Source organism: Phocoena sinus, chromosome 5, assembly GCF_008692025.1.
Source record: "Phocoena sinus isolate mPhoSin1 chromosome 5, mPhoSin1.pri, whole genome shotgun sequence".
NCBI classification, from domain to species: Eukaryota; Metazoa; Chordata; class Mammalia; order Artiodactyla; family Phocoenidae; genus Phocoena; species Phocoena sinus.
Genome location: NC_045767.1, coordinates 118,037,868 through 118,065,615, shown reverse-complemented (window position 1 = coordinate 118,065,615; position 27,748 = coordinate 118,037,868). Strand labels below are relative to the sequence as shown.

The window sequence follows — 27,748 nt, the reverse complement described above, 5'->3', positions numbered from 1 at the left end:
AAAACACCGGTGGGGGGGCTTCCTTGGTGGCGCAGTGGTTGAGAGTCCACCTGCCGATGCAGGGGACACGGGTTCGTGCCCCGGTCCGGGAAGATCCCACATGCCGCGGAGCGGCTGGGCCCGTGAGCCATGGCCGCTGAGCCTGCCGGAGCCTGTGCTCCGCAGCGGGAGAGGCCACAACAGTGAGAGGCCGGCGTACCGCAAACAAACAAACAAACAAAAACACCGGTGGATTTTTAGAATTCACTTTGATACCTCGTTTCCTTTCCCTCTTTGTCTCTCTCAGTCAGGAGAGAGACAATCAAGAGAGACAATTGTTGACATCAACAATTCCCATGCTGTACTTTTTAGATCAAATGGTTTATCAAATCACACCTCCCTCCTCACTTGGTATCTAGACGCAGTCAGGGGAGCCCTGGGAAGCAATTTCTTAAGGATTTACCTAAATCCTCCCTCGAGGTCTGGCGAGGTTGAACAGAAGCATATTGGAGTTAAGGTAAGACCTAGATGCTACTGCAGCCCTCACTGTGTTGGATCCAAAGATGACTGGATCTTTTCTCAAGCTTCCATCTCCTACAGAACCCATTTGTGGAGGTAACAAAAGACTGCTGTAGCCTTGGGGAAACAGACATTTTGCTTTCGGGAAGAGTATATGGTTTCTGGTTTGAAAACTAGGCTTGCAGTCCCAGTGACAGACAAGCCCTACAGCCACAGAGAATGGCGCTAATGCCCTAGTGGGAACTTGTGAGTTCAGAATTTCAGCCAAAGACTGTTAAGAATCAGATGGATTGAAGTGCCTCCCTAGAGCTTCCTTCTCAAGTCACGTGGGTCCTCAACAGAGCCTGGCAAGTGGAAGCCAGTGTGTGGAGCTAAAAAAAATGAGCAGTGGCCTCAGCAGATTCAGAGCTTGGTGTTGGGGTCTCTGGCAGCTGGCATTTCCAAGATCCACTTAAAAGAATTCAGATTCTAAACGAAAGCTGGCCTTAGACTGTTTCAAGGTGCTGAGGCACTTCCTAAAGCCATGCACACTTCATGCTGAGAGGTCAAGGCCATTAATCTCAGAGATGGAATACAAACTGGTCATAGCAGGAACTGAGGCTTCTAAACAGAACTCTGTACAAAAGCTGGAGTGAATCAAAGGAAAAACAAAAGAGTGAACATAAACTACACATAGTCCTTAAAAAGAAAGCGCCAAAGAAATCAACAACATTCCCCAAATAGGAAAACAAGAAACTGAAATGAAACTAAGAAGCCCTAAAAGTGTCTTTTCAGTCTGTTTGAGGAACTTCGGAAGTGTGTGCCTACAAGGACATGGGAGAGAAAATCAGCTTTCAACGTCAAAGGTGCCAAGGCCATGAGCTGTTGTAGAGACGGAGAAACTGCATCCTGATGAACGTGACTTTGGGTATTGCTTTTCGGTACCATTCTTGTGTGGAGTGCCCTGGAATTGCCAAGGTGGTCTGGAGGTGCATGTGCCTGGTCCAGTCTTGGGGCACTCCTCCCTTCCTTCCCCTTGGGTCCTATCATCCCTTTTTTCTATATTCGCCATTTCAAGATTTCACCTCTTCGCAGTCTTGGTCGGTGGAAAGTTCTACATCAGACAGTCCAACCTCCATTGCCATGATCAGCGAGATGTCAGAATCACTGCTTATAGCTGGTTCCTGCTCACCTGGTGGGGGGAAACAAAGTTCACAGTGAACACTGAGCTCTGTCTTCAGATGCTGATTATTTCAATACAATTGCCTTTAATAACATTTCATTGAAGCCCAAGAGAATGTATTAGGCTACTTCGTAAAAAAAAAGAAAAAAAGTCTAGTTAGAGACTTTTCTCACACTACCTCCCCAAATAAATTCTAAATGGGTCAAGAAGTTAAATGTAAACAAAAGAATCTAATGAAGCCAGAGGAAAATATATCTTATAAACATATATCTAAGTAGGAAGACAATATATCTAACATCTCTAAGTAAGGCAAGAAGTGCTACATGGAAAAGCAATTGAGCAATTCACAGATGAAAAGATTGATAAATGTGTATAAAATTCTAAAAATATTAAAAACATGAAACATAAGATCAAAGGTATATGTCACACTGGGAATATCTGCAAAAATTTCACAGAGGATTATATTCATTTTTTTGTTTTTTTAACTTTTATTATTTTTTTTATACAGCAGGTTCTTATTAGTTATCCATTTTATACATATTAGTGTATATATGTCAATACCAATCTCCCAATTCATCACACCACCATTCCCCCCGCACCGCGCCACTTTCCCCCCTTGGTGTCCATACGTTTGTTCTCTACATCTGTGTCTCAGTTTCTGCCCTGCAAACCAGTTCATCTGTACCATTTTTCTAGCTCCACATATATGCGTTAATATACGATATTTGTTTCTCTCTCTCTGACTTACTTCACTCTGCGTGGTAGTCTCTAGATCCGTCCATGTCTCTACAAATGACCCAATTTCGTTCCTTTTTATGGCTGAGTAATATTACACTGTATATATGTACCACATCTTCTTTATCCATTCATCTGTCGATGGGAATTTAGGTTGCTTCCATGACCTGGCTATTGTAAATAGTGCTGCAGTGAACATTGGGGTGCATATGTCTTTTTGAATTATGGTTTTCTCTGGGTATATGACCAGTAGTGGGATTGCTGGGTCATATGGTAATTCTATTTTTAGTTTTATAAGGAACCTCCATACTGTTCTCCATAGTGGCTGTATCAATTTACATTCCCACCAACAGTGCAAGAGGGTTCCCTTTTCTCCACACCCGCTCCAGCATTTGTTGTTTGTAGATTTTCAGATGATGCCCATTCTAACTGGTATGAGGTGATACCTCACTGTAGTTTTCATTTGCATTTCTCTAATGATTAGTGATGTTGAGCAGCTTTTCCTGTGCTTCTTGGCCATCTGTATGTCTTCTTTGCAGAAATGTCTGTTTAGGTCTTCTGCCCATTTTTGGATTGGGTTGTTTGTTTTTTTAATATTGAGCTGCATGAGCTGTTTATATATTTTGGAGGTTAATCCTTTGTCCGTTGATTCATTTGCAAATATTTTCTCCCATTTTGAGGGTTGTCTTTTTGTCTTGTTTATGCTTTCCTTTGCTGTGCAAAAGTTTTTAAGTTTCATTAGGTCCCATTTGTTTATTTTTATTTCCATTACTCCAGGAGGTGGATGAAAAAAGATCTTGCTGTGATTTATGTCAAAGAGTGTTCTTCCTAAGTTTTCCTCTAAGAGTTTTATAGTGTCCGGTCTTACATTTAGGTCTCTAATCCATTTTGAGTTTATTTTTGTGTATGGTGTTAGGGAGTGTTCTGATTTCATTCTTTTACATGTAGCTGTCCAGTTTCCCCAGCACCACTTATTGAAGAGACTGTCTTTTCTCCATTGTATATCCTTGCCTCCTTTGTCATAGATGAGTTGACCATAGGTGTGTGGGTTTACCTCTGGGCTTTCTAGCTTGTTCCACTGATCTATATTTTTCTGTTTTTGTGCCAGTACCATACTGTCTTGATTACTGTAGCTTTGTAATATAGTCTGAAGTCAGGGAGTCTGATTCCTCCAGCTCCATTTTTTTCCCTTAAGACTGCTTTGGCTATTCGGGGTCTTTTGTGTCACCATACAAACTTTAAGATTTTTTGTTCTAGTTCCATAAAAAATGCCATTGGTAATTTGATAGGGATTGCTTTGAATCTGTAGATTGATTTGGGTAGTGTAGTCATTTTCACAGTATTGATTCTTCCAATCCAAGAACATGGTATATCTCTCCATATGTTGATATCATCTTTAATTTCTTTCATTGGTGTCTTATAGTTTTCTGCATACAGGTCTTTTGTCTACCTCGGTAGGTTTATTCCTAGATATTTTATTCTTTTTGTTGCAGTGGTAAATGGGAGTGTCTCCTTAATTTCTCTTTCAGATTTTTCATCATTAGTGTATAGGAATGCAAGAGATTTCTGTGCATTAACTTTGTGTCCTGCAACTTGACCAAATTCATTGATTAGCTCTAGTAGTTTTCTGGTGGATTTTTAGGATATGTATAGTATCATGTCATCTGCAAACACTGACAGTTTTACTTCTTCTTTTCCAATTTGTATTCCTTTTATTTCTTTTTCTTCTCTGATTGCCGTGGCTAGGACTTCCAAAACTATGTGGAATAACAGTGGTGAGAGTGGACATCCTTGTCTTGTTCCTGATCTTAGAGGAAATGCTTTCAGTTTTTCACCACTGAGAATGATGTTTGTTGTGGGTTTGTCGTATATGGCCTTTATTATGTTGAGGTAGGTTCCCTCTATGCCCACTTTCGGGAGAGTTTTTATCATAAATGGGTGTTGATAAAGCTTTTTGTCAAAAGCTTTTTCTCATCTCTATTGAGATGATCATATGGTTTTTATTCTTCAATTTGTTAATATGGTGTATCACATTGATTGATTTGCGTATACTGAAAATCCTTGCATCCCTGGGATAAATCCCACTTGATCGTGGTGTATGATCCTTTTAATGTATTGTTGGATTCTGTTTGCTAGTATTTTGTTGAGGATTTTTACATCTATATTCATCAGTGATATTGGTCTGTAATTTTCTTTTTTTGTAGTATCTTTGTCTGGTTTTGGTATCAGGGTGACGGTGGCCTCATAGAATGAGTTTGGGAGTGTTCCTTCCTCTGCAATTTTTGGGAAGAGTTTGAGAAAGATGGGTGTTAGCTCTTCTCTAAATGTTTGATAGAATTCACCTGTGAAGCCAAAAGTCCTGGGCTTTTGTTTGCTGGAAGATTTTTAATCACAGTTTCAATTTCATCACTTGTGATTGGTCTGTTCCTATTTTCTATTTCTTCCTGGTTCAGTCTGGGAAGGTTATACCTTTCTAAGAGTTTGTCCATTTCTTCCAGGTTGTCCATTTTATTGGCATAAAGTTGCTCGTAGTAGTCTCTTAGGGTGCTTTGTATTTCTGCGGAGTCTGTTGTAACTTCTCCTTTTTCATTTCTAATTTTAATGATTTGAATCCTCTCCCTCTTTTTCTTGATGAGTCTGGCTAATGGTTTATCAATTTTGTTTATCTTCTCAAAGAACCAGCTTTTAGTTTTATTATCTTTGCTACTGTTTTCTTTTTTTCTATTTCATTTATTTCTGCTCTGATCTTTATGATTTCTTTCCTTCTACTAACTTTGGGTTTTGTTTGCTCTTCTTTCTCTAGTTCTTTTAGGTGTAAGGTTAGGTTGTTTATTCGAGATGTTTCCTGTTTCTTGAGGTAGGACTGTATTGCTATAAACTTCCCTCTTAGAACTGCTCTTGCTGCATCCCATAGGTTTTGGATTGTCATGTTTTCATTGTCATTTGTCTCTAGGTATTTTTTGATTTCCTCTTTGATTTCTTCAGTGATCTCTTGGTTATTTAGTAATGTGTTGCTTAGCCTCCATGTGTTTGTGGTTTTTTTTCCCTTTAATTGATTGCTAATCTCATAGCATTGTGGTCAGAAAAGATGCTTGATATGATTTCAATTTTTTAAGATTTACTGAGGCTTGATTTGTGACCCAAGATGTGATCTATCCTGGAGAATGTTCCATGAGCACTTGAGAAGAAAGTGTAATCTGCTGTTTTTGGATGGAATGTCCTATAAATATCAATTAAATGTCTCTGCTCTATTGTGTCATTTAAAGCTTGTGTTTCCTTCTTAATTTTCTGTTTGGATGATCTGTTCATTGGTGTAAGTGAGGTGTTAAAGTCCCCCACTATGATTGTGTTACTGTCGATTTCCTTTTTTATAGCTGTTAGCAGTTGACTTATGTATTGAGGTGCTCCTATGTTGGGTGCATATATATTTATAATCGTTATATCTTCTTCTTGGATTGATCCCTTGATCATTAGGTAGTGTCCTTCCTTGTCTCTTGTAACATTCTTTATTTTAAAGTCAATTTTATCTGAAATGAGTATTGCTACATCAGTTTTCTTTTGATTTCCATTTGCATGGAATCTCTTTTTCCATCCCCTCACTTTCAGTCTGTATGTGTCCCTAGGTCTGAAGTGGGTCTCTTGTAGACAGCATATATATGGGTCTTGTTTTTGTATCCATTCAGCAAGCATGTGTCTTTTGGTTGGAGCATTTAATCCATTCACGTTTAAGGTAATTATTGATATGTATGTTCCTATGACCATTTTCTTAATTGTTTTGGGTTTGTTTTTGTAGGTCTTTTCTTCTCTTGTGTTTCCCACTTAGAGAAGTTCCTTTAGCATTTGTTGTAGAGCTGGTTTGGTGGTGCTTAGTTCTCTTAGCTTTTGCTTGTCTGTAAAGCTTTTGATTTCTCCATCGAATCTGAATGAGATCCTTGCTGGGTAGAGTAATCTTGGCTACTTTCATCACTTTAAATATGTCATGCCACTGCCTTCTGGCTTGTAGAGTTTCTGTTGAGAAATCAGCTGTTAACCTTATGGGAGTTCCCTTGTATGTTATTTTTCATTTTTCCCTTGCTGCTTTCAATAATTTTTCTTTGTCTTTAATTTTTGCCAATTTGATTACTATGTGTCTTGGCGTGTTTCTCCTTGGGTTTATCCTGTATGGGACTCTCTGCGCTTCCTGGACTTGGGTGGCTATTTCCTTTCCCATGTTAGGTAAGGTTTTTACTATAATCTCTTCAAATATTTTCTTGGGTCCTTTCTCTCTCTCTTCTCCTTCTGGGACCCCTATAATGCGAATGTTGTTGCGTTTAATGTTGTCCCAGACGTCTCTTAGGCTGTCTTCATTTCTTTTCATTCTTTTTTCTTTATTCTGTTCCACAGCAGTGAATTCCACCATTCTGTCTTCCAGGTCACTTATCTGTCCTTCTGCCTCAGTTATTCTGCTATTGATTCCTTCTAGTATATTTTTCACTTCAGTTATTGTATTGCTCATCTCTGTTTGTTCTTTAAGTCTTCTAGGTCTTTGTTAAAACATTTCTTGCATCTTCTCGATCTTTGCCTCCATTCTTTTTCTGAGGTCCTGGATCATCTTCACTATCATTATTCTGAATTCTTTTTCTGGAAGGTTGCCTATCTCCACTTCATTTAGTTGTTTTTCTGGGGTTTTATCTTGTTCCTTCATCTGGTACATAGCCCTCCACCTTTTCATCTTGTCTATCTTTCTGTGAATGTGGTTTTTGTTCCACAGGCTGCAGGATTATAGTTCTTCTTGCTTCTGCTGTCTGCCCTCTGGTAGATGAGGCTATCTAAGAGGCTTGTGCAAGTTTCTTGATGGGAGGGACTGGTGGTGGGTAGAGCTGACTGTTGCTCTGGTGGGCAGAGCTCAGTAAAACTTTAATATGCTTGTTTGCTGATGGGTGGGGCTGGGTTCCCTCCCTGTTGGTTGTTTAGCCTGAGGCGACCCCACACTGGAGCCTGCCTGGGCTCCTTGGTGGGGCTAATGGCGGACTCTGGGAGGGCTCATGACAAGGAGTACTTCCCAGAACTTCTGTGGCCAGTGTCCTGTCCTCACGGTGAGACACAGCCACCCCCTGCCTCTGTAGGAGACCCTCTAACACTAGCAGGTAGGTCTGGTTCAGTCTCCTATGGGGTCACTGGCTCCTTCCCCTGGGTCCTGATGCACACACTACTTTGTGTGTGCCCTCCAAGAGTGGAGTCTCTGTTTCTCCAGTCCTGTCGAAGTCCTGTAGTCAAATCCCGCTAACCTTCAAAGTCTGATTCTTTAGGAATTCCACCTCCCGTTGCCGGACCCCCAGGTTGGAAAGCCTGACGTGGGGCTCAGAGCCTTCACTCCAGTGGGTGGACTTCTGTGGTATAAGTGTTTTCCAGTTTGTGAGTCACCACCCAGAAGTTATGGGATTTGATTTTACTGTGATTGCACCCCTTCTACTGTCTCATTGTGGCTTCTCCTTTGTCTTTGGATGTGGGGTATCTTTTTGGGTGCATTCCAGTGTCTTCCTGTCAATGACTGTTCAGCAGTTAGTTGTGATTCCGGTGCTCTTGCAAGAGGGAGTGAGAGCACGTCCTCTTACTCCGCCATCTTGAACCAATCTTTGAGGACTGTATTCTTAACAGAGAGCTTTTAAATAAATAAGAAAAACCAAGAGTCCAACAGAAAAATTGGTAAAGGTTACTGTTGTACAGTTCACAAAAAATGTAATATAAATGGACAATAAATACCAGGTAAAAAGAAGCTATTCCTATTTTTTATGAACTCTTTAAAAAAGAGTGTATTACATTTAAGGGTACATTGAGGTAGGTATTTTGATCAACTGTATTCACAATTGTGAAATTTTCACTCAGTAATTTCATTTCCAGAATGCATTATAGAGAAATTATCAGAGATGCAAAACGATTCATTTAAGCATTATTTATAGCAGCAAAACATTGCAAGAAGCCCAACAATAAGAAATATCTCAGTAAACTATATTTCTTCTAAAGGACAGTCTTTTGGTTATAATCACTAAAGTGATGTTTCCAGAGAGTTTGTAGTGCAGTGAAATCGACAGAGAAAGTTAAGTAGGAGCAAGAAAACCAAAAATGTTAATGAGTTGTCTCAAGTTTTAGTGTTTATAATTATTTTCTTTAAAAGAATTTAGTTTTACTACTAACCATTCTTCAATGAACAGATATCATTCATTCACTCAAGACATAATTATTGAGTCCCTCCTATGTGCTAAGGCTTATGCTAACTGTAGGGATATAGGTGAGAGCAAGGCAGTTCCAGACCTCAAGGAGGTCTACCTCCAGTAGACAAGCAGACCATTTACTTGTCAATTACCACCCAACAGGACAAGCACTTTGCTGGAAGATGTACCGGTTTTACAGGAGCAGGTAATGGGGCTACATAACCATTTAGTGAATCAAAGAAGGCTTCCCACAGGCTGCGATATCTAACTGAGTCCTATAGGATAACTTGTATTTTAGCCAGATGAATGAGAAAGATGAATCTTTTAAGCACTAACAATAGCATGCACAGATGGCTGTAGGTGATAGGGAGCCTTGTGCAGACGGACATCAGACTGTATTTATTTATTTATTTATTTATTTATTTTTTTTTAACATCTTTATTGGGGTATAATTGCTTTACAATGGTGTGTTAGTTTCTGCTTTATAACAAAGTGAATCAGCTATACATATACATATGTTCCCATATGTCTTCCCTCTTGCGTCTCCCTCCCTCCCACTCTCCCCATCCCACCCTTCCAGGCTGTCACAAAGCACCGAGCTAATATCCCTGTGCCTTGCGGCTGCTTCCCCCCAGCTATCTACCTTACTACGTTTGTTAGTGTGTATATGTCCATGACTCTCTCTCGCCCTGTCAAAACTCACCCCTCCCCCTCCCCATATCCTCAAGTCCGTTCTCCAGTAGGTCTGCGTCTTTATTCCTATCTTACCCCTAGGTTCTTCATGACATTTTTTTCCCTTAAATTCCATATATATGTGTTAGCATACGGTATTTGTCTTTTTCTTTCTGACTTACTTCACTCTGTATGACAGACTCTAGGTCTATCCATCTCATTACAAATAGCTCAATTTCATTTCTTTTTAAGGCTGAGTAATATTCCATTGTGTATATGTGCCACATCTTCTTTATCCATTCATCCGATGATGGGCGCTTAGGTTGTTTCCATGTCCTGGCTATTGTAAATAGAGCTGCAATGAACATTTTGGTACATGACTCTTTTTGAATTTTGGTTTTCTCAGGGTATATGCCAAGTAGTGGGATTGCTGGGTCATATGGTAATTCTATTTGTAGTTTTTTAAGGAACCTCCATACTGTTCTCCACAGTGGCTGAACCAATTCACATTCCCACCAGCAGTGCAAGAGTCAGACTGTATTTAAATATGACTGGGATGCAGAGGCAAGCTAGGGAGTATGAACAGGGAGGCTGGGGAGCTCAGCTGCCTATAAGGCAGCTTTAAAACCAGAAGATCTCGTATGTTCCATTACCCTGCAGAAGAAATATGCAATTAAAAGACCAACAAGGGCTTCCCTGGTGGCGCAGTGGTTGAGAGTCCGCCTGCTGATGCAGGGGACACGGCTTCGTGCCCCAGTCCGGGAAGATCCCACGTGGCGCGGAGCGGCTAGGCTCGTGAGCCACCGTTGAGCCTGTGCGTCCGGAGCCTGTGCTCCGCAACGGGAGAGGCCACAACAGTGAGAGGCCCACTTATCGCAAAAAAAAAAAAAAAAAAACCAACAAAACATCAAAGTGCTAAAGAATGCGGATGGTTATACTTTTGCTCTCATAATCATTGATATAATTTATTTCATGTTGAAGTGCAGTTAAAAATACATGAGTTTCATGAAGGGCAGTGAATTCTTCAGATGTTTAAAAGGAGACAAACAGAGAACTAACAAAGAGTTATGGTCTTAGAATCAGTTTTAGAGAAATGAGGTATTCCACAGGGATATACCTAAAGACTGAGATCTAAAATGTTTCCCAGACCCAAAAGTGCATGAGGTTCGTAGAAATGTAAACAGATCAACAGGTAGAATAAAACTTTGGAAGCAGATCTTGGAAGATAGAAGTACAGTATTTAGTCTCTGAAAATGGTGACATTCAACAAAAATTCAAAAAAACTAGTCATTTAGAAAAAGGTGAAACTGGATTCCTGCCTCATACTGTATACATTCTAGGCTGGCTAAATATCTCTATCTCTATCTCTATCTATACCTGTACGTATAGCCCATCTTTATTTTGTGTGTGTGGTACTTCCTTCCCATTTATCCTCCTCTCCAGAGCCATCTGGTACCTTCCATCCCTGACCTTTGGGGAATTCTTTGATGCGAACTAGGATGGCCCTCCCCTTCCTGCTTCGCACTTGTTTTCTCTGCAGGGCTGTGGCTTGCTGTTGTGTAGGCTGCACTCAGCACCACCTGGAGGAAGCTTTCACTCTGGAGGCTGAGTGAGCAGTGGGCACTGAATTTCAGCTGGATACAATCTGCACAGCCAGGGAAATGACCTTGCTCTGATTTTTAGGTCCACTAGGTCAATGACCCCTTATTTTTTTCCCAGTTGCCCAAATTTTGCCTTTGTCCCTTTTTACATTTTCCCTGTCCATGTTGGTCTATGCCTTACAAACATCCCTTTGCTATAGTTTATGTGGGGTTTTAGGAGTGGCTGGAAGTAATTTCATGTGTTCAATCCACTCTTTTTATTCAGTGCTCTATGTAAGCATCACTTTTACAATGAGAAAATTATATACTAAAAATTATGAGATCTGGGATCCTATCTTACTTTAGGAGACGGTATTCTAGTCTCGGCTATAAGTAACTACACATGTTACTTGGTATAAGTCACTTTCTCCTTTAGGACTAGAGTTTAAATGTCTATAAAATGAGAGTTTGTTCTAGATATGTTAGAGTCCTTTCCAGTTGTTACAGTTTATTCATGTATATGCTGATGCCAATCTAGCACAGTGCCTCATACATGGCAGGTGCTCAATAAATAATTATTTAATAGAATTACCAGTGAGAAAGAGTTGTGTTTCTTTTGTCATAACCCTTCAACATGTTGCTTTCTATTAAAATTTTTTTTTTCCTTAATCAAAAAGAAGGTTTGCTAGTGTATAGCAAATGGGAGAGATCACTACTCTGAGGTGTAAAGAAACCTGAAATATTCTTATTCCTGGAGATAAAAAAATGAGGGCCGAAGATGTGGAAGCAACCTAAGTGTCCATCGACGGCTGAATGGATAAAGAAGATGTGATATATATATACATATATATGTACAATGGAATACTACTCAGCTATAAAAAAGAATGAAATTTTGCCACTTGCAACAACATGGATAGACTGGGAGGGTGTTATGCTAAGTGAAACAAGTCAGACAGAGAAAGACAAATACTGTGTGATATCACTTATATGTGGAATCTAAATAATACAACAAAACTAGTGAATACAACAAAAAAGGAAGCAGACTCACAGATAGGACAAACTAGTGGTTACCAGTGGGGGGAGGGGGAGGGTCATGATGGGGGGGAGTGGGAGGCACAAACTACTGGGTGTAAGACAGGCTACAAGGAGGTATTGTACGACACAAGGGAATATGGCCAATATTTTGTAATACCTGTAAATAGAGTGTAACCTTTAAAATTTATATAAGAAATTTAAAAAATTTTAAAAATGAGGGCTGTACTGTAGAGATATATTCTCTCCCTTCCCTTCCCCCTTCACCTGACCCTCTTTCTCCTCCTCCTTCTTGTTCTTTTGGGCAATAGTCCATGAACCAATTTAGTTCACAAGAAGCCAAAAATGACAGCTCACAAGTAAACTATAAGTCAACGGAAGAGCGCACCATGGAGTGATCTTATAGCTTTCGTATGGAGCTAGTACAAAAGGAAGCACAGATGAGAGTTGACTTGTGTAGAGATAGCTTACTGTACCTGCAGCTTTTCACCTACACTCCTATCTTCTCAGCCACCAGCCTCAGCAGATTTCATGGATTCATTCTCAGCGTGGTGTTTTCTAAATCGGAATGTGTGAATTGAAAGAGAAAAGGGCTGTGGGGACTGCTATAACTATGGGCTGTTGAATTCATGGGGCTATTTTGGAAATTGTCCTGCACTGCTCTAGGCAAAGATGAATTCAAACCAATAAAGATAGAGATTTGCCAAAAATGGTGCAATTTTCATGATGTGACATTGCATCAACCACAATATCTAATCATTTTCCATGCCAAAAATTAAAAAAATGATCTGAAGACATCTGAAATTATTCTTTACTCTGTCCTGTGTTTTTAATTGAACTTGGTTTGCTCCATATATATATATTTTTTAGAAGATGCTGGGGGTAGGAGTTTATTAATTAATTAATTTATTTTTGCTGTGTTGGGTCTTCGTTTCTGTGCGAGGGCTTTCTCTAGTTGTGGCAAGTGGGGGCCACTCTTCATCGCCGTGTGCGGGCCTCTCACTATCGTGGCCTCTCCTGTTGCGGAGCACAGGCTCCAGATGTGCAGGCTCAGTAGTTGTGGCTCACGGGCCTAGCTGCTCCATGGCATGTGGGATCTTCCCAGACCAGGGCTCGAACCCGTGTCCCCTGCATTAGCAGGCAGATTCTCAACCACTGCGCCACCAGGGAAGCCCTGCTCCATAATTTTTAAAAGCAGGGTTTTATCCTTTAATCAAGGCAGATGTTTTACTTTGAGGCCAAAATAATACAAGTAAAAATGTTGACACTAAAACATTTAGAAGGTTCTCTGTAGGCGGTACTAACTGAGGAGTGTAAAGTAACAATTAACAATAATATAAATGTTCACCGAATTTTATCTTCTTCCCTGCAAAAGCTAATATAAAATGAATGCAAAAATAACATTGGCCTTTACTGAATTCTCACAATAACCCTTTGATGTGGGTATTATTATTCCTATTTCACAAACAAACAAAAAAAAGCCTTAGTCCCTTTGACACAGCAGTATAACACCTACTTGACACACTTTCCTCTCTTGGTTTCATGCATTGTAAGGACATTGAGAGAATTTAAACAGGGAGTAATATGATCTGCTTAATATTTTAAAGGAGCACTCTTGCTGTTAAGTGAAGAATAGATTGGTAGGTCAAGGGCGGAGATAATCCAGAAGAAACCACAGCAGCAAAACAGATGAAACATGGCGGTGGCTTGTTGTAATAGGAATGGAGGTAAGAGGACAAATTGAAGTGATAGTTTATTTTATTTTTTACTACTTTTTTATTTTTATACAACTTTAAAGGTTACTTTCCATTTACAGTTATTACAAAATAATGGCTATATTCCCTGTGTTGTGCAGTACATCCTTGAGCCTATCTTTTTTTTTTTTTTTTTTTTTTTTTAACTGTATGCGGGCCTCTCACTGTTGTGGCCTCTCCCATTGCGGAGCACAAGCTCCGGTCGCGCAGGCCCAGCGGCCATGGCCCACGGGCCCAGCCGCTCCGCGGCATGTGGGATCTTCCCGGACCGGCGCACGAACCCACGTCCCCTGCATCGGCAGGCGGACTCTCAACCACTGCGCCACCAGGGAAGCCCTTGAGCCTATCTTATACCCAACAGTTTGTGCCTCAATCCCCCACCCCTAAATTGCCCTTTACCCCATCCCCACTGGTAAGCACTACTTTGTTCTCCATGAGTCTGCTTCTTTTACGCTTTATTTACTTCAGCATAGAGAAGGTATTCTGGTGGATTTAAAGACTGATCCCAAGTCATCTAATGCTCCGTCTTGAATCTCTTTATCACAGTGTTAAAAAGCACCTGATTAGATGGTGAGCAGAAAACGCTGTTTTAAATGGAGCTTTGTGACCGATTTTGTTGATCCATAACTACTGCTTTCACATATTTCCACATGTAATTCTAAGTAAAATCCATCAGTAGGCTAACTGTGGTTAACCCAAAAATTCTTAGTGGCAGGATTTGTTTTTATTAATTCCATTTAGTCCATAAGTGATTAATATCTTTGGTTTATTCCTTTCCTCTTTAATACATAAACTGTTACCTAAAGAGTCACAGGTTTCCCTTTGTGAAATGGACACTGCAGTTGTAGTTCTGCTGGGGGTTTGATATAACTGTCTATAACGGTGGGGCTGGATGACTTCAAGTTCCTTCCAACCTGAGATCTGGCCTGTCCTGTCTTGGGCACATCGGGCCTATCTTACTTCGCTGGCTCAGGGCCACCCATTGTCAACATTCCCATTTCAGAATCCCACCGCACTCTTTCAGAAGTAGGAGGCACTTGGTAAATGTTTGTAGCAGTGAAATTGAATTGAAGTCCCTCTGTGGACACACAGGGTGTCAAGTTTCATATTTTATTAACTAATAACAATATCAGTGCTTATTGTTAGTATATGCCAGGGACTATGCTAAGTACTTTAAATAGATTGAATATTCACAATTAACCTATGACATAGGAAGAATTATTATTTCTATTTTCAGGTGAGAAAACTAAGGCTCAGAAAGGTACATGGCAGGAAGAGTTGGATCCAGAATTTACACCAAGGCCTGTCTGACACCAGCGTCCACAAACTTGACCATATCTGTACTTCAGAGTTGAGATTCTTCGCCTGAGGATTAGTGTGGACTTCTGGGGGAGTCCAGGTACTCAAAATTACATACACACTTCTGTGGTTATGTGCGTTTATGCATTTTTCTGGTGAGAGGGTTTGCTTTTACCAGATTCTTACAGAAACCACAAAAGGCTGAGAAGCATTCACTTAAGAGGTTTTCCATCCTGGGTAAGTTGAAGAGCACATTGCTGCCTGCAACAAGAGTGGCTTTTGGCTTTTTATAAAAAAAAATGCATCTTTTGGTTTACATTTCACTGACCATGTGTTTTACTAACTTGACAGGACACTTGTCGTATGAAGTCACCGCTTCCCTACTTAATTGTTTCTATATGATGGTTATTCACAGCTAGAGCAGACAATTATCCATCCCAGAATGAGGTTTGATATTTACTCTACTGCCTGACTTATGAAAGGAGGCATAGAGCCGTAGCAGGCTGGAATAAGTCCCGTTCTGTTAGGAATGAACAAACATTGCCCTCAGAGTAAGTGTTCTCTGTGTCGAGAGAAAATAAGGGGGGGGGGGATGAACATAATCCCCCAGGTGTCCTGATTCTCCAGTAGGCTTGATGTTCACACGCTGGGAACTGTTCTGCATCACATGGAAGCTTATTTTTCCCCATGTACTTGAAAAATACGTTTTCAAGGAAAAAAAGCATCCTTCTCCGTTGCTACTGACGCCTATCTTTTTGAAAATAGGACATTTCCGATCACCCTGTATTATACAAAAGCACCATAGGGGAGACATACAACCAGACTGGCTGCCTTATAATACTGCTGTCTTTTCATTTCTTTTCAGAATTAAGGTTTTTTAGGGTTGGAGCACTGCTTATATACTCCCTGTCGTAATCTAAGCGGGAAAGTTAGTTTGATTTCAAACGCAGAGTGTTTCCGATAAGGAAATGTATTCCTTTCACATGTGTTCCTTGCTTTTCTCTCTTTTGCTTAACAAGAATTTCTGGGGAGATAAACTTCCAGTTTCGTTTAAATTTTCCCTCTTATGAGTGGCTTCTGCTGTGAGAATGGTAGGCCTTTGTGTCACTTTCTTCAGAGGCTGTGCAATAATGTTACTAATAATAGTTGGAGTGTAGGACTGCTTCCTATATTCCAGGCATTGTTCTAAGCAATTACACGTATGTCATCCTTACAAGGATGCTCTGGAGTAGGTGGATGATTACCCCAATGACTGCTTCCCATTTTGCAGGTGAAGTCAACTTGTCCACGGTCAAAAACATAGAAAGAGGCAGAAATGGAATCCTAACCCAACAGCCAGTGCTGCTGACAGCTATGCTATTCTGCAATGGCACAGCTGCTAGATTTCTATTTGGCTGCTAGGTTGTTCCTAAAGACAATGCTTGGTCACCTTAGAGAACCAAGCATTCCAGGCTTACAATATAAATTCATCCACTTGGCCAAGTGACTCCTAGAATTGTTCAGATAAAACTGGCACTTTTGCCTTTTTAAATGCTTGCTCCAGAATTATAGACATGGCGAGCTCAAATCAGGAAACTTCTTTTTCACCTGGGGACGTTTAAAGCATTGTTCTTATTCTGACTTGGTAAAGGAGAACTCCCTGGAAATTTGGATATTAAATAAGATCATAAGTTAGGATTTCACTCTCTGCTTCTATCTCTTCATCATTGGTTTTCTTTCCCTGTGACACTTCACCCAGCAGGAGAAAGATTTTCTCCAATTGCTCAATGATTTCATTAACAATTTTTTCACTGAGTAATTCCTTACTAAGAGCAAAAAGAAGGGATAATGTGATTTTTTGCATTAGTTTTACATTAGTTTTTGCAGGAAAGAAGGCAAAATCTAGTGAACATTTATGTTGTTAATAGCTATTTTACAATTCCTAATTAGTACTACCCACGTAAAACCTTAAGCATTAAGCATAGTATCTGGTATATGGAAGGCTCTTGATAAATGTGAGTATGATTGGAATGAAAAAAGTAAAACAGGGAATGCTCCCAGATGGATTTAGAGAGATAGGCAGATACCATGCAGATATCCATTTCTGCAATTGTATAAAATTATCTATAGACTTCATTTATTCATTCATCAACTTATTTACCACTTATTTATTCAATAGGAATTTATTGAACATTTATTAGGTACACAGCACCATTGATGACCTTCGGAGGAAAAAAAAGATAAACTAAACACAGTCTCTGCTTTTAAACTGAATTTGATCTAGTAAAAGAAATCAGACTTGTGTCTACATAAGCTTAATAAAGGATGATATATGCTAAAAGAGAGGTATAAATAAAATGCAAACGAAACAGAAAGGTGAGGCAAATTTCACCTCCAACTGGGTAACCCAGAGGGTTCATGAAGTAGGTTACATGTAAACCAGCAGTGAGATCTGATTAGCACTGCAAGTATGGAGATGAGGGGAGATGGCATTTCTTCCAGGAGAACCAGCTTGACTAGTTATCATCAGAGCACATTACAAGGCAGGTGGATGGTTTGATCTGGCTGTAGCTTAGCATATGGAGAGCACAGCAAAGTGCCAGATCTGCTCCGTAGGTACTGTGCCCCCTTTCTGCCCTCTGTGCTCTCGTTTCATAGGGAGCTAGAAGGCTGGGAACTGCATTTCCCAGACTCCTTTGCCAGCTGGCTTTCTCCTAGGTCCTGCCGAGGAGATTGGAAGGTGGGAGGAAGAGGGAGGCTTTTATGCTCTGGTTCAGGCAGGTCCCTGTGGGGTCCAGAAGCGGTGACAGTGCTTTCAGTAGAATCAGGAGACAAGGATCCTATCACCTACTCAGTGCTGGCGGTCTCCCCAGGAGAAGCAAGACAGCTCAGGCAACATCAGAACAGTGGAAGCGTGCTCAGGAGCTCTGGGTAACACCCTCTTGCTCCTCCAGTCTTCCAAACTGGTTTTGTTTTTTTTTTTTTCTTTTTTTTACATCTTTATTGGAGTATAATTGCTTTACAATGGTGTGTTAGTTTCTGCTTTATAACAAAGTGAATCAGTTATACATATGTCCCCATATCTCTTCCCTCTTGCATCTCCCTCCCTCCCATCCTCCCTATTCGAGCTGATCTCCCTGTGCTATGCGGCTGCTTCCCACTAGCTATCTATTTTACGCCAAAGTGTTTTAAGTCAACTTTATTGAATCATAGTTTTGATGAGCTTTGAGGGACGTAATGCATGGATGTACACTTGCAACCACCTTTACTATCCTGATGGTGTTTATTTGAAATGTTAAACATTTCTATTTCCCCCCAAAGCTTTTTCATGTCCTTTTATAGTCATTCCCTCCCCCTGTCCCTGGACCCAGTTAACACCTGATCTGCTTTGCTTTTTATAACTCTTTATCAGTGTTTTTCAACATTGGTATAATTGATATTTGGGGTTGGAGAATTCTTCCTCGTAGGGGGGATGTCCTGGGAATCGCAGGATGATTTGTAGTATTCTTGGTCTCTATCCACTGAATGCCAATAGTGCTACCCCCTCCCCAGCTATGACAATCAGAAAGTCTCCAGACGTTGCCAAATGCCCCCCGGAGGGGCAAAATCACCCCCAGTGGAGAATTGTGGCTCTAGATTAAGATGAATTTTCTATAATTTTATACACATGCAGTTTTACAGTATGTACTCTTTTGTGTCTGGTTTCCTTCACTCAGTATACTCATTGTGAAATCTATCCATGATGTTGCCTATATCAATAGTTCACTCCTGTTTATTGCTGAACAGTGATCCACCATGTGTATATATCACATTTTGCTTATCCATTCATAAACTGATGAACATTTGAGTTATTTCCAGTGATTGGCTAATGTAAATAAAGCTGCTATGAACATTTGTGTGCAAGTCTTTTTGAGGGCATACGTTCTCATTTCGCTTGGGTAAATACCTAGAAGTGCACTGCTGGGTCCATATGGTGGGTATATGTAACTACATAAGAAACAGTCAATTTTTTTTTTTGTGGTGGCACAAAACCATAGCACATTAAATTCACTCTCAAAACAACTTCCAAGTATACAGTACAATATTGTTGACCACATGCACATTGTTGTGACACAGATGCCCAAGACTCCACCATCCTGCATAATTCCTGCAAGATAAGGGTCCAACTTCTTTCTTTTGCACATGGATTTCCAGTTTTCCCAACACCATTTGTCGAGAAGACTATCCTTCCCCATTGTGTGGTCTTGGCACCCTTGTCACAGAGCATTTGACCATATATGTGAGGGTTTATTTCTGGGCTCGCTGTTCTGTTTCATTGGTCTATGTGTCTTTGTGCCATTTCTACCCTGTTTTGATTATGGTAGTTTTGTAATATATTTTGAAATCAGGAAGTGTGAGATCTCTAACTTTGTTCTTCTTTCTCGGGATTGTTTTGGCTATTCAGGGTCTTCTGAGATTCCATATGAATTTTAGGATTTTTTCTTTTTTTTTTACTTCTGCAAAAAATGCCATTGGGATTTTGATAGGGATTGCATTGAATCTATAGAGTGCTCTGGGTAGTAGGAACATTTAACAATATTAAGTCTTCCAATCCACAAATAGGGGATGGCTTTCTATTTATTTGTGTCTTTTAAATTTCTTTCAGCAATGTTTTGTCGTTTTTAGTGTACAAGTCTTCCGTCTCCTCAGTTAAGTTTACTCCTAAATACTTTATTCTTTTTGATGTTATTGTAAATGAGATTGTTTTCTTAATCTCCTTTTTTTTTTTTTTTGCGGTACGCGGGCCTCTCACCGCTGTGGCCTCTCCCGCTGCGGAGCACAGGCTCCGGACGCGCAGGCCCAGCGGCCATGGGCCACGGGCCCAGCCGCTCCGCGGCACGTGGGATCCCCCCAGACCGGGGCACGAACCCGCGTCCCCTGCATCGGCAGGCGGACTCCCAACCACTGCGCCACCAGGGAAGCCCTTAATCTCCTTTTAAGGTTATTCACTGTTAGTCTTTGGAAAATCAACTGGTTTTTGTGTGTTCTGTCAAATGCTTTTTCTGCATCAATTGAGATGATATTATTTTCATCCTTCGTTCTACTAAAGTGGTGTATCACATGCTGAGATCTATGACCCGTTTTGAGTTAATTTTATTTTTCATTATTCTTGTTATTTTTTAAATTTATTTTTTTATTTATTTTTGGCTGCGTCGAGTCTTCGTTGCTGGGTGTGGGCTTTCTCTAGTTGCGGCGAGCAGGGGTTACACTTTCTTGTGGTGCGCGGGCTTCTCACTGCGGTGGCTTCTCTTGTTGCAGAGCACGGGCTCTAGGCAAGTGGGAGTCAGTAGTTGTGCCATTTGGGCTCAGTGGCTGTGGCCCATTGGCTCTGGAGCGCAGGCTCAGTAATTGTGGCACATGGGCTCAGTTGCTCCGCGGCATGTGGGATCTTCCCAGACCAGGGATTGAACCCGTGTCCCCTGCACTGGCAGGCGGATTCTTAACCACTGTGCCACCAGGGAAGTTCCTCGAGTTAATTTTACGTATGGTGCAAGATAAAGGCTAGTGTTTATGTTCTCCTGATATCTTTGTAATCAATTTCTTGCATTACATTCCCCTATTTTGAAATACTTAGAGAGATTTCCACTTTCCTGAATGGTCTCACTCTCAGGCATGGGGTTGGAGAGGTAGGCTGTACTAAAACAGAAGAGTGATTTGAATGCCAGGCTGAAGTGTCATGACCTTAACGTACCTGGATTATATTATGTTTGTGCATAAAAAGTACTTGCTTAAATGAACTGGTGAAAATAAACAACTTCAGTTTCCTTATCAGTAAAATAGTGATAATAATATTTTTGTAGCTATAACGAGACCTGGTGTGTGTATGTACACACACCCACGTAGTGCTTCACTTCACAGTGCGTTTGGCACATGGTGTGCCAGATAACAGGCAGCTATTATCGTATTTAGTACATTTACTGAGAACTGCTTTATTTCTATCCCATTAAGCCTCTTGACTTCCTTCTTTGTCTATCAAGGTCCTGATGGACAAAGGGTGTCCTTTCTTTCCCTGGCCACTACCTCACTGTTTCTGTAATGTTCTACTTCTTCAGTGTGATTCGATGTAGGGTGAATGCATCAACATTTCATAAAGAGCTCATTTGCCATGTGACAGCCTTATCCTCCCGCCGGTACAAGTGTCGCCCTGTTACAAGATAGTCCAACATAAGAGCAAGAAGAAAACTAGAGAACAGGCTCTGATGGAAACCCAAGGTCTAGTTTAAAGTTCAAGCTGCAGAACATAGCAGCTGCAGTAGGGGATCCTTTACATCACTCGGGAAGGGGCTGGGGAGGGGAGGACAGAAACAGGAACACAGTTTCTTACACATACGTTTTTTAAAAGAAAGAAGCATTTTCAACAGTGAAACTGCTGAAATACAAGTCCTCAAGAAGAGCTTAAGCAAATGATAAGGTAAATAAACAGCTCAGCACTGAACTAGAGACACAGCACTGCCATGAGCACACTGGAGTCCCGAATGCAGGCATCATTTTACATCAACCTGTTCTACTACCACAATCGATACAAGGTTTTTAACATAGTTATCGTTTCTGACCATTCTGACCACCTACTTCCCCATAAAACACATGGAGAAGCCTGTTTAAAAAACGTCGACTGCAAGTCATTTGTTTAGAAGAACCCCGGACTGCTTCCAACGCCTCCAATAAATACTGCATAATTCACTTCTGGCTGGTGTGAGAACAGGTCACCACCTGGTGTTTTGGGGCGGGAGGGGGTGGGTTCAAAGTGGTGGCACTAATAAGCCCTCGAGAACTGCCAGACACACTCTTAGCTAAAGAAAAGAGGCCTGATGTTCTGACCCAGAGCATGAGGAGGTATCGCAACAGTAACTTGCTGTGACTCACCGAGATGGGTGTGTTTATATGCCTTCCTGGAAAACCTAACGGATTCTATCTGCAGCTTGTAATAGCAAAAGCCGTGGGCCACTCACGCATGCTATCTAATCATAACCTAACCCATTCGTCTGGCTCACAGCATGCAATTTCTAGCTCTTTGTGTTTAGAACAAAACTCTGAATTTTAATCAATATTTGGCCATGCAATGGGAATCCCTTGGCATGAGTTTAGGGTGAGAATAAAGGAGATACAAATGAGGTAAGCTGTTCAACAAGGGTCGTAAAAGGGCAGAGGGAATAAGGGGGGACATTAAGCTGGCCGGGCACTGATATGGCAGGGGGGCAACGAAGGTGGGAGGTGTGGGTGGGTACCAGTGCTGGTAGAAGATCGGAAATACTCTAACACACTTTTTCACAGCCCTTATTATTTTATCACCACCACCATCATCATCCATTACGTTTGCTTTTAGTTTATAATGTCTGTCCCACCTTTGAGTGTGTCTTACCGCAGGCTGCCTGAATCTCAGAAAGGTAAGCCGCTCTCTCAGGGTCTCCTGAAGAGCCAGGAAGTGGCCGACCTGGGACTTGAACACAGCTCTCGCATTCCTGCTCTGGTGGTTTTTATGGTGCTCCACGAAGCCCTAGGGCTCTGCAGTGGGGGGAATCGGGGAGGCTGAGAAGCGGTGGATGATGAGGGTGACGATGATGAAGTTGACACCAGTAACTAGAACAAGGACAGCTGAAGCAGTTCTTCCCAAACCCATCTACCCCCCACCACTCCCCTAGCATTCAGTGTAGCGATATTCAAAGGCAGATGACTAATTACTAGTGCAATGAATCTTCACTGAAATCATCTGTTAAACCCTCTCATTTACTTCATTAATCTGATCTTCATTGCCTTTGCTCCTGTGATCTCTATTTTCTGGAAAGCCAAAACAAAACAAAAATCTGGTAGCTATAATTAACTTCACCAAATGCATCTTCTTAAGGTGATCCAACGAGTGAGGAGGAAGTACCTGAACTTCACTAGATTCTGTGCTGGGCACTTTTCACTTATTTGCTCAAAAAACCCAAAGAGTTTAAACGTACATCTTCACTGCATCTGAAATGGACACCCGTATTGAACTGTACACACAAAAGGGTTTGGCTACTAAAAACCCAAATAAAAAAGAAGGGTGTGGCCAAGTTCGGTTCTCCTCACAATGGCAGTTTGCATCCTAACTCGGTCTCTAGCAGGTGGGGGAGGGGCTCTGGGTGACCCTCCTCCTGGCCCCTGAGGGTTTCTTCCCACTGCGGAGGGGTGCAGCCACAGGTTGGTGGGTTCTGTTGCCCACCACAATCCCCCCTTTCTCTGAAGAGCACCTGTAATCCAGAATACTCCTGATACCTGATTAACAGCACTGCCTTACATCACTATTTAAATAAGTATCCACCCATGGATGATCTCTTACCTAGAGCAGATTGTTAGCTCTAAGAGGGCAGGGACTTGTTTTGCATAGATACTACCAAACCTCCATCCTCCATGCTATGCAAATAAAAGAAATATAATGGTTATCACCTAAATGTATCGAATAAACGAATGGGAAGATCTGAAGAACTCATGTTTTCTTAAAAATAATTTCATTTTTATTTTATTTATATTTATTTATTTGTTTATTTTGGCTGCACAACTTGTGGGATCTTAGTTCCCCGACCGGGGATCAAACCCACACCCTCGGCAGTGAAAGCGCAGCGTCCTAACCAGGGAATTCCCTCATGTTGCTTTTTTAAAGGCTAAAAGCATTGGGGGGGGGGGGTAGATTCCTACTCTTCTGATTTCAATGCTGCGTGGAATACATTCCACTAAGGCATCAGGCGAGCCCATAGAATAGGCTAAGGAAAACAAGATCTAGACCTCACAGCAAGTAAACCAAGGGATTCATTTGTTTACATGGGCCAGGAATCTTATTCTTGTTCTCCCCAACTCTTCCGCCTTAGTTGGTATTTTCTGTTTTCTTATTTCTCTTTAATGGTTTCGAATTATACTCAGCACCTCCCTGAGAAGAAACGCCCCCTGTGTAGATTTCTGTCCCCGTGGCTGGTATAGGTAGGGGTGTGGCCAAGCCGGCTGTTTTGCCAGCAGCTTGTTAACCTTGAAAATGAGAGCTGAAAAGGTACCATTTATAGTTGGACGATTGTGACTGGGTAAACGTATTTACCATAAACACAGAATCAGGAAAATGAAAACCCAGCAGTGTTCTAGTATGAAGGAAGAAAAAGCTAAGACAGGGGTATTTCATTCTAATCTTTTTTTCTTTTGCGGTACGCGGGCTTCTCACTGTTGTGGCCTCTCCCATTGCGGAGCACAGGCTCCGGACGCGCAGGCTCAGCGGCCACGGCTCACGGGCCCAGCCGCTCCGCGGCATGTGGGATCTTCCCGTACCGGGGCACGAACCCGTGTCCCCTGCATCGGCAGGCGGACTCTCAACCGCTGAGCCACCAGGGAAGCCCCGTCCTAATATTCTTAAATATGTGTTCAAAGGCCAAATGCCCTAAACAAGCTTGTCGGGAGTTTCTGGAATTTAACATGGTGGTTAAGGTCTTAGTATTTCCCCACACCAGCCTGACGGGGATCATTCCTTCCTCTCTTTTGTAAACTAATGAAAGCTATACAAATCCCTTATGCAGACAAAGCCTTTAGCAGATCTGGCAAATGAGACCTATTTTCATAAAAGAGCACTTGGCAAAGTAACTTCTACTTTGTACACATCTGTTTTACATCTGTTAGAATCGAAATTTCTTCAGAGGAGGGGCAATTTTATCCTAGCTCAAAATAAGCATTAATAAATATTACACTTAATTGCTAACATCATTGGCAAATGGTTTCGTTTAATTAATAAAACAGACTTTGAGATGAACCTCTGGTGAGGTCTTCTAGATAGTTTAAAAGTATTTTACAATGTCTCTCCCCCCTAGCTATTCTTAATATGTTTTGTGATTTTGAACAACAGAAAGTCATTTCAACATGTGGCCCATGTAGATTCTGAATTTTGAATTTTTAAAAGAATTATGCTGAATGGAATGATTTTTTTTGGAATGATTATTGGAATGATTTTTGGAATTTTTGGAATGATTATTGATGTTTATAATGTATCTCCCCCCACTTTTTTTTTTTTACTCCATGGTTGGTTTACATATTTGTCTGGGACAGAGTTCCTGCCTAACTCCCTTTGATTGCTACAGGCTGCGTTTATCATTTTGCTAATGTTTCCCAGTAGCACACGACCAATGAACATTTTGAACTTGTATTTTTAAAGACTCTGAAGCCACAAGAATAGCCCACATCCCAAATAGGAGGTGCTCTATTGCTGGAAAGATCTTGCCATGTTCGTTTTTTTCCCTGCTTGCAAATATTTTATATTACTTTGCCAGAAGAAGAGCTGCCTGAGACTATTTCTAAAGTCTCCTGTAATGTGGGGTGCTTTATCAAGAAAGTTGACATTTTACAATTATAAGGTAAATAAACAGCTCAGCGCTAAACTAGAGGCACAACACTGCCATGAGCACATTGGAGTCCCGTATGCAGGCATCATTTTACATCAACCTGTTCTACTACCACAATCGATACAAGGTTTTTAACATAGTTATTGTTTCTGACCATTCTGACCACCTACTTCCCCATAAAACACATGGTACAGAGTGGATAAAAAATTCATAAATCCCCAAATCTCATATAACACACTCATCTGATGCTGAGCTAAGTCTCCATGGATACCAAGGGAGCATCTTCAGTTCCAGGGAGGTCCCAGGGAGAGCAGACTCCCACCCCTGGGATCTGCAAGCCTGGCAAAAAGCAGAGAGGGTCCGTTGTTGATATTGTTCCTTAACCCACTAAGTCCCAGGCTGCCTTTGGTTTCTTCCACTGCCCCTAAGAAAAAATCTTCTGTAGAGGGACCAGGGGATGTGGACAGAGTGAGAGCTGGTTGGGATTTCTGAGACTCTTTGAACATTTTCTCCTCAAAACATCGTTGACTGTAATTCCAGTATCGGGGTGGACACAGTTTTCCTTTTTACAGCTGCATTTTAGGGACAGGGTTTCTCTAGGAGGAAGGATGCATATGTAGTCACTGAGAGAACCCTGGAGGTGGAAGATGAGCAGATCGTAAGTACAGACATGCAGCGCCGTAACGGCAAAGTCCCACCAATATGTCTCGGAGGATAAAAACTCTAAGAAATTAGCTATATACATTATGAGGATTAAGTCGCGGTTCCATACATTCCATAATTGTCATTGTTCATCAAGACAGAAAAATAAAAGCAAAGAAAGATAGAGTTCCTACCATTATTACCTCCTTCCAAGTGTTAAGCTCCCCAAATGTATTTTTGACACTGTATCTTTGGTGGAAATTAATGCCGCTGAGCAGCTACCAACTAATTAGAACAATTTTGCAGATCTTAGCTGCCAAGAACCCAAAGGAACTATAAAATGTAACCTTGTTGCCTTATCCTTTTCCATTTAGCAGTAATTTTATGACACTAAAGAACTCTTTCTTCAGTAAAATTACATATCTGAGAAAACCAACTGTGATTCTTTTCAGATTCATCTTTTGCTCTATTGGATCAAGGACTTGCTTTAGTATCTCAAATTGTTAAAGCATTTTCTCTACAGAAAACAATTCCTTTTACCAGTAGGCGATTCTTATGCTCATAATGTAAATGAATGCCCCCATCACAGCCTGTAGGTCACACATCAGGTACACAATGTTTCATGAGCAAAGGAGCAATTATTATAACAACAAAAAGACAATGGCCTCTGCCACCTATAGCAATATAGTTGGCTGCTAGGATTAAACCTCCATCAAGATTACAAACAAGGCAGGACTGAAAAAAAAATGTACTTGTATTTTCTACGGAGTTTCTTTTGGCCTTGGGATCAATGTGACAGGGGCCAGTGGTCATCTTTATCACAGGCAGGGATAGACAGCGTGGGATCTATGAAGAAGGATCCAACCGAGGACCAATCACACAAAACCGCACTATTATGTCCAGTTGGGAAATTCACAAAAAGCTGAATCAACAAGAAAGACGTGAAGTTAGTTGGGTTGAAGAGAATGTTCCAACTCCAGTGCCCCTGAATGAAATTAACACCAGGGTAGATACAGACCACCTTTAAATGGACTGTAGGGATACGACAACACTTCAGATGTGTGAGTCGTCCAAGTTCTGTCCTGCTTGGGCGGGCATTCTGGGATAGAGGCACATGTTTTCGAACTCTGGTTTTAGAAAGAATCGCGTAGGAAGCCTGGTGAGAATGACAGTTCTCAGCTCACCCCTGGAAATTGTCATTTAGCAGATCTGGGGTGGGGCCTGGGGTCTGCATTGTAATTATTATAGCCCAGGTAGGGGATCAGACCACACTTGAGAAGCTTCAGTGTGTGGGAAGGAGCCTGGGCTTTGTAGAGGGACAAGAGCTCTCACGCCAGCCTGCCATCTACTCCACGTAAGACTTTTGATGAGGTTCCCAGACCGCTCTCCACTTCAGTTTCCTATATGTAAAGGAGTGATAGTAATTGTAAAGGTTAAATAAAATATGTAAAGGGAATACTCTGCAAGATACTTGGCACGTGGTACATGCTTAATAGTGTCTGAGTTCCCTCTGCCTCTTCCTCTGCCCCACAGATAATGAGAAAGAACGTTTTTCGAATGTTTTTAATGAACCAGAGGCTTTTCTAAGGCATTTTCATTACATCTGATCCCATGAGGTAGGTGTTCTTATTACTCCATTTTACGGGTGAGAAATAGAGACCAGAGAGGTTGAGCGACTGACCCACGGTTACCCAGGCAGCAGGTGTCAGGGCCAGCCTTGACGTAGCTCTACTGCTGAGACCTTACGTTATTTTCAGGGATATAAATTAGGGACGGGAAATTTCAAAGCCTCTCTCTGCTGTCTCATGAAGACCCACCCTTCACTTCC

At 41.3% G+C, this 27,748-nt stretch overlaps 1 protein-coding gene across 1 annotated transcript in view; it reads right to left on the bottom strand.

The window, feature by feature from the left end:
• Window positions 1-108: 108 nt before the first annotated feature.
• The window catches only part of RNF150 (ring finger protein 150), a 241,322-nt gene continuing 213,682 nt past the window's right edge, over window positions 109-27,748 (bottom strand). The window contains exon 7 of the mRNA XM_032633598.1: window positions 109-1,669. Within this exon, the coding sequence (XP_032489489.1) occupies window positions 1,551-1,669 (119 nt within the window). The 3' untranslated portion in view covers window positions 109-1,550. The remainder of the gene's footprint in view (window positions 1,670-27,748) is intronic.